At 31.9% G+C, this 11,192-nt stretch overlaps 1 protein-coding gene across 1 annotated transcript in view; it reads right to left on the bottom strand.

Annotated features, from left to right (window-relative positions):
- Nucleotides 1-2,056: 2,056 nt before the first annotated feature.
- The window catches only part of LOC106465521, a 77,923-nt gene continuing 68,787 nt past the window's right edge, over nucleotides 2,057-11,192 (bottom strand). The window contains exons 47-55 of the mRNA XM_013925782.2: nucleotides 10,041-10,231; nucleotides 8,985-9,158; nucleotides 8,448-8,609; nucleotides 7,978-8,136; nucleotides 6,681-6,980; nucleotides 5,201-5,402; nucleotides 4,462-4,670; nucleotides 3,946-4,062; nucleotides 2,057-3,606 (exon numbers count right to left, since the gene is read on the bottom strand). Of these exons, the coding sequence (XP_013781236.1) occupies nucleotides 3,572-3,606; nucleotides 3,946-4,062; nucleotides 4,462-4,670; nucleotides 5,201-5,402; nucleotides 6,681-6,980; nucleotides 7,978-8,136; nucleotides 8,448-8,609; nucleotides 8,985-9,158; nucleotides 10,041-10,231 (1,549 nt within the window). The 3' untranslated portion in view covers nucleotides 2,057-3,571. The remainder of the gene's footprint in view (nucleotides 3,607-3,945; nucleotides 4,063-4,461; nucleotides 4,671-5,200; nucleotides 5,403-6,680; nucleotides 6,981-7,977; nucleotides 8,137-8,447; nucleotides 8,610-8,984; nucleotides 9,159-10,040; nucleotides 10,232-11,192) is intronic.

Raw genomic sequence — 11,192 nt, 5'->3', positions numbered from 1 at the left:
GGTATCAGGCTGACTCTACGTGACCATTGTTTCTTTATCCAGTGCCGATTTCTTGCTCTGCTGTCCCATTCACACAACAAAACATGGAAACTTTGTAGAACCGGATTGTTCACCCAACAATATACAAATGACTCTTAATACCCACAAAGTAGCCAACCATGTTTTTTGTATTTGACCTTATTAAGAAGTTCGAGATTTTCTTACTTTTCCTTCAAGTGAACCGAATGAGCAATAGGAACAGATGTATATATATTACCATTGTGAAGGAGAACACCTTTTAGACTTCTTTTGCAGGAATCAATGAACAATCGCCACTCACTTGGTACATAGACTGCAGCTCCTAGCATTGGTATTAATTCAGCAATATTGTTGCAATAAACCAATGAACCTTCTTGCGAAAAGTATGGTATAAACTCTTTCTCACGATTTCTATACCAGTAAAATGATGCCCCTGGAAAGAGTAAGTTCTTAGCCCGAAGTCTGGACCCCCAAATCCCTGAAGAATCCTTTGGAAGGCCCAAATCTCTCACCAAATCATTAAGTTCACCTTGTGTGAAACGTTGTGGTTCACCAGACGTTTCAGGTTAAAAACAACCCTATCACCATTTATACTGACATCAGATGAGACTGTATCAACAGTCTCCAGTGGAGTAGGTACAGGTACATCAGATCCATGAGCAACAGGTCTTATAGTAGACTGAAGGTTCGAATAAGAAATTTCCATTTTATTTCGAGTGTTGTAGCCTTGCACATTACATGAGCAAAAATAGCAGTCATCTCCGTGGTTTCTAGGCTCATGCCAGACTATTGGAATTTCAAAAAGCAAAGACTTTTTATTACCTTTAGTTCATTGTTTTAACTCCTCGACACAAACTTTGTGTGGAGCCCATGATTTGTCTTAGTCCCAAAGTTTCATTCCAAAATACGTGTAATACGCTTTTTTGACGAATTCTGTAATGTTTTGCCTTTATTTATTAACAACAAATTTACCACAAATATAGCAGAATATCTTTGGATCATTTACACAACCTCTTGTTGTTATAGCGACGAATAAATAATAGTGAAAAGAAAAAATAATGTCAAAGAGCACGCACAAACAGATACTATCCAGAAATGACACGTCATGCGGCCTCTTAACCGTTTATATACTAGCAGTGTGTTTATCGTGGGTTCTAGAACGATCAATTACTCTCACGTCGCGATTGGTCTAGATAAATCTATAGCCAGTGGTTGTCAACATTTTAAACCTAACAAAATGTGACCCGATTTCAATGAAAATGATTCACTTATGTAAAAGTATATATGACGTTTTATGAAAAATCTATACGTGATGGAGAAAAATGGGTATCATTTTTGGATAAGCGTACAGGAATTACTATAGAACATGTAAAGATTTCAAAACAATAAAACCATCGCAGGCCTGTGTAGTTCAAGGCTAGTAAAATATAAAATCAGCCATGTTTTTTTTGTTTCTTTCTTTGAGGTGTATTTGTATATTCAATTCATAACCTCACAGAAGAATCAACTACGCTCACCTTGATGGTTTCGAGATCAGTTATAAACCGATTACTGATAATTAAATAAATGAATGAACCATTAGTATGTTAGTACTAATATAAATTATATTATAGATGAGCGACATAAAATAACTTACAGTGAATAAGTAAAATAAGTTGTTACCAGTGTGGTTCGCATTGTATCATGTAAAGTAAGTCCATGCTTTTTTTTTGTTACAAGTCTCAACGTAAAAAACTGACAAAATATTTGTCTGCATTCACTCATTTTCTGTAGAAAATACATAGGGAGCCCCAGCAGTAATTAATGGGATTAATTACAATATTGATGTTATTTTTGTGTGAGACTCGTTAAATATTAACGATTTTGAAACCAATAATGTCATGGATCCAAAAGCAATTTGGTGCTTCACTGGTTTAGTTAAAATAGCTAGTGTACTTCCCATCGGTAATTCTAGGATTAAACTAATAAATTGAAGAATCAGGTGCGCTAGTAAGTCTTAAACAAGTTGTTAAGATGAACACAAATTATGACACAAATATCGATTCTCATAAAATATTTTATTTAACACAAAAGAACAAAAGTTTGCTAAAAGCATCTATATAATCCAAACGACAACATTTTGATTAGTTAAAACAAATCAATATTGAATCTTACTAGAAATTTGTTTGTGAATTATACTGTACATGAATATGCAAGATTTTGGATACGAAACGTTTTAGCACAAAGATAAAATGTATTATGATAAATAAAGCTTCACTTCCTGGTTATGGTTATTACAAGATGGGGAGGAGATAATTATTTCCCTCTCATATCCCAAATCCCGCCTACGTGTACTTGTAAAAGTAAGTTTATACCCAGAAAGTTACTTCGTCGTCTTGAAACTTGACAGAACACCATGTCGCCATCTTGTGATCGTTTTAAATAAATTAAACATGATAACAAAAATGTTAACTATTTTTCTAAGTGACCTAACAATCTATATAATGCAAGCACCCTGAAAGATGGCGTTTATAATGATGTAACACGCAAATTTCCAGAGGACAAATTGGAGTTGAACACAAAAATTCAGTTCCAGGAAAAATAAACCTCATATTATTCAATGATGAAAACATATTTACTTTTTTAACAAAAAGTTCCAGGAAAACAGTAAAATCCTGATAAAGATTTAACGCAAAACACTACTTTGATAGATTGTGGTTTATTATTATGCTTTTTTATTTAGATTAACTTGGTATTTTGTGAAAAAAAAGCAAAGTCCATATTGTAAAAGACCTAAAAGATTACAGATTGATAAAAAAAAATGATATTAATTTTTTAAATTAATAACTGTTTAAACACAAGTCAAAAAACTAATTACAATGTTCAGTAATAGCCCTTCCTGAGGTAGCTCCTGTGCTCGAAACCATGTAATATACATTTTCGCTTTCGACTGGTGCTTAAACACACAATTTTAAGAATTTATAACTGATATGAGCAAAAACTGATAACATTTTCTGCAATTCAAATTTTTTAAAAACTTTTCCACTAAAATAATCACCATATCACTTTTTAACAGATGAGCAACAACAGTGCCAGCATACTTGTAAAGATACATATACAAAGTTTTATTTCATATACACAACATCAACCTGATAATTTTTAAAGTTGATAAAGTCAATTAAAATAATCACAAGCTACAAATACCACAACACTGTAGTGTAAAATATTTTCTTGAATAAAAGTCAGGACTTTCACATTTGTTGTGTATATCTTACAAAATTCAAATTCAACCACAATTAAGAAAATAAAATGCTCAACTTATTCTACCACACACATATGTATATACTTAATAGAAAACTAATTGTCTGGTATAAAATTAACACCCATAAATACAGTGATGAAATAATGTTCAATATTACCATAAAGATTCTGTTTATTACTCTATAAACATTTGTTTTTGTTTTGCTTTTGGATAATTCTTATTCTTCATCTACATAAACAGACTTCAAAGGAAGACTCAGATATCAAGAAGGGAAAGTCTTGAGCATTGTCTTTTCCATTATTAGCCACATTGTTATAATTGACCCTGGTCTTCACTGTCACTTGTGTCTATGGAGATATAAAAAAATATTGTTTAGAAAACTAAAGAAGTAATTCATAAAAAACATTAACACAACAATAGTGTTATCAAACAGTTTTTGTAACAACACAAAAAATATTGGAAAAGTATTTAATTGTTCTTTTACTAAATAAAAATCACACACAATTATAAATAATATGCTCTTAAACACTTTTCAGATCTTTGTCATAAATAAAGTGAACTTTTCAAATGACACTTTGATATTTTCAAATAAGTCTTCTGTAGTACCACTGAAGGGCCAATTTCTTAAATTTATAGCTCATTATGAAATTCTTTATATAAATTAAACAGTAATATACAAGTTCTACCTCCTTTTTTTCCTTGATACTGGTGTCTTCGTAATCTATCATACAAGTCATCTTTCGTTCCATATAAGCTTGCATTGCTTCGGGCTAGACTATTGGTTTTGCCATTATGAAGACCCTCTGAAAAAAATTTTGAAATCAAATAAAGTATTTCTTTCTTGAAAAGTAGAGAAACTATAATAAATCAAATAAAATTCTTAAGTTTCAGAAACAATAGGAGGCTACAGTAATTTTGTTAGGTAGTTTTCAATATTATACTTATTGGAATAGATCAAAATACACTTTATTTTACATCTTCATTTTATAGTGACTTTATTGAAGTAGGAATAAAGTATTCTAATTATTATTGCAGTAGGATAATTTAAAAACTAATACAATTATTTACTTGAAATATATCAGTGATAAATACTTCAAAAGTATTTATCACTGATATATTTATACTGATTTGATGAGGTATTGCCACATGTTTAAATAAAATATAAAAGAAATAGAGAAGAAACTATTCTAAAGAAGGGTTACCTTTCATATAAGTTTCATTATAGAAGTTGGGCATTTCCCAGCCATCGTCATCATCGTCGTAGTAGTGAGCATATGTACTATGGTGGGATGGGGCTATACTCTCAGCATATGGAGCAGGAGCACCATATAAAATGTTAGTTTGTGAGCCAGTGAAGTCCATGGGAGGTTGAGGAGGAGGTACTTTCTTGGATTTTCTCTTCCATGAAGATCTAAAGAAGGATAGAAAAGATAACTAAGTGATAATTTTCTTGCTACCATGTCCTATGCATCAAAAACAAAGTATATTATAGAATATCAAATCAAAGTAAAATTTTGCTTTTTTGTTTAAAAATGCCTCCTATAAGAAGTAGTACCACACAAATTTCAACCTGCCAACATAAATTACAAAGTCAAAAACATATAACCTAAACTTTTTTAAAAGTTTATAAGAAGTATAATAATCATCTCTATCTTATGAACAACAACAACAGGTTAACAAGGCGAATATAAGAACTTCAGAATCATACGAGTTCCATTTCTCTATTAAAATCAAGACCACATGAATGGGCACCATCTTTAGAATGAACATTGACAAAAAAGATGTAACCAATGATTAAGTGGGGATTTTAGAGATAGTAAACATTATTATTATATTTTTTAATCAGTGGCCATGATCATGCTACTTTTTACTATCAGTTATTTCAAAGACACAAAAATAACACTTGTTTGCAGAACAAAAAAACTCTTGGAAACATCATACCTGACACAGATCATCCATACAAATAGAACAAGAAGAATAATGAAAATTACTGCTCCAGCAATGCCTCCTGCAATGTACACAAAATCTGACTTCTTCTCACATTTGTCTCCATAAAAGTTTGTCAAGCATTCACACTTTGGCTCATTGGATTCTGGTATTGCTACACATGTTCCACCATTATCACAATAGTTGTCACAAATATCTACAGAGAGCAAAAATGACGAGATGTAATAAGTGTAATATTGAACTGAAATAAACTGGGAAGCTTATATTAAATAAAATAAAACGAAAAAAACAACAGCCAATCCAAAAATTATTTTGATCATTATAATAGAATAAATTAACTATTTCACTGCAACTTTATACATAAGCAAATCTTCCAGTGGCAGGTTTATTGTTAAGGGTGTAATAAAAAGAAAAACAAACAAACCAAGTTACAATATTTCATTACTTATTTGAAACTTGAAAATTATGGGATGAGTGAAGGAAAATACCTTTTCCTCGTGGTCGTAAAAAATTAACACCTGCCACATGACCAATTTGAGGTCTAGGTTACTGGACCAGACCCATGACCTAACATGAGACCATAGGAACCAACATGCAGAAGTTAACTTGTAAATGTAAATGATGTAGCAATGAAACATGCTTGAAATGTTTTAGATGTGGTTGTGAAAGTGATGGCATGTAGCGAATAAGTTAAACCATGGGTTGAGGTCAGGTGAGGGAAGAACTTATTTGAAGATATCCCAATAGATTTAATGTAACAGAAGAATCAAAGAATCATCAATTGATTACTGCATTGACAGCAAACCAAAAAAATGTACACAACTGTATCATTATCTTCATAAAGGGGGTTGGAATCATATATAAGAAGACATTACTTTCAATATTGTGTGAAACTAGCATCACAGTAAAGTCCAAAGATGCAGTGTTGAAGTTTAAACAGATGCATGATGAGTTACAATATTATTTTCCTAGTGATTCTCAAATTAAGAATGCCATTTTTGCAATGAATAGAGTAAATACAAGAAGGATGGTATAATGCCCAGTATGGTACCATCATAGTAATCCATACAGATTTCATTGTGTCATATTTTTATCATTATTTATTTGTTGTTTTTTTGTTTTATTTTAGGAGTTGTGCCAAGCTTTATTCATCAAGATCTATTGAAATAACCCTAAATCACCAGTTTCTAAAATGATCCCCTGTTGACCATCCAAGGCTCATTACTAAAAGATACTGGGCTGGCTTGTGTGGCAGGTGTTAGTATTACACTTTTTAAAACTAAAGAGCTAAAAAAAAACAAATATACTAACTTATGTTTTGCTTCTAATGGAATTACGTTTTCCATTAAGTGATGTTTTGTATAACTATTTAGAATTAGGAAAAACATAATATTTTAACCAATATAAAAACAATGTTGAAAACAAAACAGAAACGTTTTTATTAAACAGACAATTTACTACATATTTTACTTACTGATACATTCACCAGTTTCTTTATTCAACCTGTAATTAGGTATACATTCACAAGAATAAGTGTCAGTCTCTTGTCGGAAAACACAGAAAGCATTCGCCTGACAAGGTCTCATCGGGCCATCTACGAAACATGGGTTAAAACAAGCTTGTTCACTGGTTGCTCCAGATCCATCAGTAGTTGTGTCTGATGGACAAGGTTGACAAGAAAAATCTCGCTGCTCTTTGTCTTGGTAAGTACCCTTGGGACAAGCTATGCAGCGATTAAGAGTAGTGTTGAGGAAATGACCTGGATTGCAAACCTCTGAAAGCAGACACAAAAATATTTAACATATTCATAAGGAACAGAAGACTAAATGTACATCAATATACTAGTCTGGCATTTTAAACCTGAATGGCATCTTATATGGCAAACTGGTTGAACAGCAAGACCAGAGACATCACAGTTTTGGCGTAGCATTGAACAAATTGATAGAACTACCAATTAAAGGTAAAGCAGCCAATCAGCAGTACCCACTACCTAGGCAGCTACACTATTGACTGTCATGGTTATAATCCTCCCAGAGTTAAAATACAGTAACCTGAACTTTGGTTGCAGGTCATAAGATTCAAACATTAAACCATGTCACAGCTGAGCATCAAAGCATATCAGGCCTATTTTATACTTAAAATGACCTTCTTCTGGTGTGGATTTCATAAAGGAATAACTAAGATGATAATGACAAAAACATATGGTAATAACCACGAGTTTTTCATCACAAGCAATATTTAGAAAATGTAAAGATTAACAGCAACTTTTATGAGTCACAACTACTATGTCAAAACTTTCATGTATCCTTATACTAAGTGAATTAATCAGCAGAAATTTCTGATAAAAATTGTTATTCTTCTAAATTGTACGAATTTACACTATCAAAGCACAGTTAAGCAACAGTTTAGAAGAGAGAAAGAGAGTTAACTTTTAAAATCACACATGTAAAAATTTCTTGAGGAAGAAATAACACACACACACACATATATATATATAGCCTGAAGAACACATAGTGCTTGAAATATTTTCTTCCTTTATTATTTTCTGATCTGTCCAAACTTCTTGATTTACCCCATTAGAATTTCTTCAGTATCAAGTTTTCTTTTCAGGTTAATAAGTTATTCTGACCTCATTCTTATTACGCCTGGATTTGATAACTGAAGCTACTAATGTTCTTCCTACCGGTTTTGATAATGTAGCTATACATGTATTGTAATATGTATTTGAAGTTTCACAGTTACAAGTTACTACGTTGATATTAATAACTTACCAAGAGAACAGTCACTGCGGTTGGTTGATCCCACAGAAGCTGTTGTTCTACCACGAGGACATTGTTCACACGCTGCCATACCCAGTGTTCGATAAAACCCTTGTGGGCACGGCTCACAATTTAAACTGCTAGAAAGCTGCAAACCGGCAGAACATTCACCTGAAAAGTGCAAAATCAAATAAAACAATGCTTCATTACAAGTACTAGCAGTTGAAAAGAGCACTTACTCTTTAATCCCAAATGGTTTGAAGGAAAAGATACATATATAGCACCAAAACTGTTTTACTATCATCTCAGATACAATTAGTCTTAAATTTTCTGTCTTAATTCAAAATATTTGTCATCAGAAAGAAATACAATTGACCAAACTAAGAGTAAAATAGTCATAATTTCTTCAAGTTGTATCCATACAATATTTGACAGCTGTGCATTATCTTACACCTTATGGTTTTAAGATATGAAGTGAATACCCCGGCATTCCGCTTGAGATACTGCTGTACTACTGCGTGTAGTAAGACTGGGACCACATGGAATACAGTTGAAGGATCCTTCCTGAGGCTGGTAGAGACCGTATCCACAAGGTCGACATAACCCAACAGTTTCATCATAATACTTGCCAGCAGAACAGCGTTCTGTGTTGAAGTGATTAAAAAATTATTTATGCAAATCAAACATAACCAAATCTTTCTTCAGTTATCTATAAATGGTATATAAAAACAACCATTTTATTACAGAAACTTTTTCTAAAATTTCTTACGTAAACAAGTTTATGAAGCAGAAACTCAAGTTTCAAACAGATTTGTTTGGTTCATGTCTGGAGTTTGGACACTAAAAATTTCTTTCCTAGAAGCTTGATTAAATACTAAAAATATTAAACAACAAATTTAAAGTATGTATTTCTTACAGTTTGTCAGATCTTTGTTTTTATGTCTTTACATAAACATTTCTGATATTACATGTACACTCGAATCATCATCATTATAACACATTATAATCTTTTCATTTACCTTTGCATTCATTAGATGATCGTGCACCAGTTGATGCTGTCACTCCTTGCTGCCCAGCAATCTTAGGACAAGACTTGCAAAAAAGTTGGCCAATCTCATTTTGGTAAGTTCCAATAGGACAAGAAAGGCAGGACAAGGTGGCATTATTATAGTATGTGCCTTGGCTGCAGTCAACTAAGTAAATAAATAGAATAAATAAAAATAAATCATCTGAATGAAGCAACTAATCCTTTTGACGATGAACAAGTTCTCATGGTTGAAAGTCCGAACAGCAGCATGACTTCAATTTGTAAAAAATAAAGAACTTCTTAACTAATTTCATTTGTTAAACATATTAAATAAATAATTTTATAAAGAGGGATTAAACTTTTCCAGAATAATAACAAAAACTAAATCATGAAACATAGTTCACACAAGAGACATGATGATAAGTAAACTTGTCCTTATTGGTCAATCATTCTTAAAGACAGCTTTTGATTCTGGCTGGTCACCCTCATATTCAAACCCTTTGATCGCATGACTATTGTCCATTTGTAGCATAGTAAAATCAAACATAAGTATGTATAATTTATTTATGAAGCCAACCAAGCTTCAAGAATAATTTATTACTTTTGAAAACAATGAAAAATTACATAATTCTTGTTTTACTCAATCATTTTAGCAATTTACTTTATTAAAGTCAATTTAACACAAGTTAGGCCTATCAACATGCTAGCAAGAAAAAGCTCAACATTTTCATTTAATTCTACAGATTAAAATCAACATTATATGGGGTGCTTTATATAGGGATCTTAGGATAAATTGAGATGCACTTTGTAATTTACAAAAATACCCGGAGCATGTTTTAGTCATGGTGCCCAATGTGCATATGATTTCCATACTTGTGTTATTTGTATCAGTATTGGACATATTACATTTCTTATATAGATATGCTAATACAAACTTAAGAATGTTTACAGTAGTCACAAACAAGAGGGCATATTCTCACTTAAACATTTTCAAATATTTCCAAGTATAAGGGTACTTCCTAAATTAACAAGAAACAATTGCACTTACCACAGTTAGGTGGTACAACTACCTTACCCAGGGGGCAGGCATACTCTGTGACCATGGTCAATGAGGTCAGGTCAGGTTTAACATTAGGGAGAGTATTTCTAACATCAAAAGCAGAATCCTGCAAGATAGTCATCTCTACGACTTTCTTGACGCTGGATTTTTCTTGAGTTTTTACGTTGGTTACAGGATCACTAAATGGAAATATTATCATGTTATTACTTTGATATGCTAAAAAACAAAATAAAATAGTTCCTAGTATTAATCAAATATGATACAATAACAAAGAGTTATCCAAGATATGCAATAAGTTATAAAAAAAAAGAATAGAAATACAAAATCTTAAGAGTTTATACGATGACACAGAAAAGTACAATGTATATGTCAACTAAAAAATTTATAATATGAGCTGAGAATAACTTAGTGTATAATGTAAAAGAAATACTTCATGAAATTAAATTAGTCATTGTTAATTTTATTTATTTGACATTATTTTATTTATTATTAACACTGAAAACAGACAAGTGTGTGTTCAAGAGAAAGGCTAAATAAAGTCCTGATATATTCATTTAACTCCTTCAAATCATTACCCCCAAGAAAGGGAGGTTATAATTAAACAAGGAGAGTTAAGGCAATATGTTTTCCAAAAGTCAATACCACCAATTTTCTTGGGAAGTCACTTTTCTAGGTAATCAAATCACATGGCACATCTATTTGTCTATATCCTATGTCATGTTTTTTGTGGCTCCAAACTTTGTCTGGCAATTCGAAATAGCATAATTGTATGCACATACATGATGTACTATATATAACAGTTACATGCCTTAAAAAAAAACATTCTATAAACATTGAAATTTTGTCTTACGTCCAAAAATTTCTGTAGCTTTTGTATTAAGCATGATACACAAAATCTATCATAAAGCAAAGGAGTTATGTTTCACATACAATGTATGTTGGCTGCTTCTGAAGGTTTTGGCTCAAAAATATTGTTGCGTCATCGAGATCACGTGACAATTCTCACGCTCTCTTGTTTCTAGAACTATCATGTACTTTGGCGAATGTTCTACTTCTTGCTAGAAATAGGTTACGCTGGTATATAAAAGAGGGGAATGTAATGTGTAGATAGATAGTGAGTAATTGAACTGCAGTCACAGG

Source organism: Limulus polyphemus, unplaced genomic scaffold (assembly GCF_000517525.1).
Source record: "Limulus polyphemus unplaced genomic scaffold, Limulus_polyphemus-2.1.2 Scaffold1, whole genome shotgun sequence".
In the NCBI taxonomy this organism is placed as follows: domain Eukaryota; kingdom Metazoa; phylum Arthropoda; class Merostomata; order Xiphosura; family Limulidae; genus Limulus; species Limulus polyphemus.
Note: the sequence above shows the minus strand (reverse complement) of the source record. Positions and strands in the feature narration are given on the sequence as shown.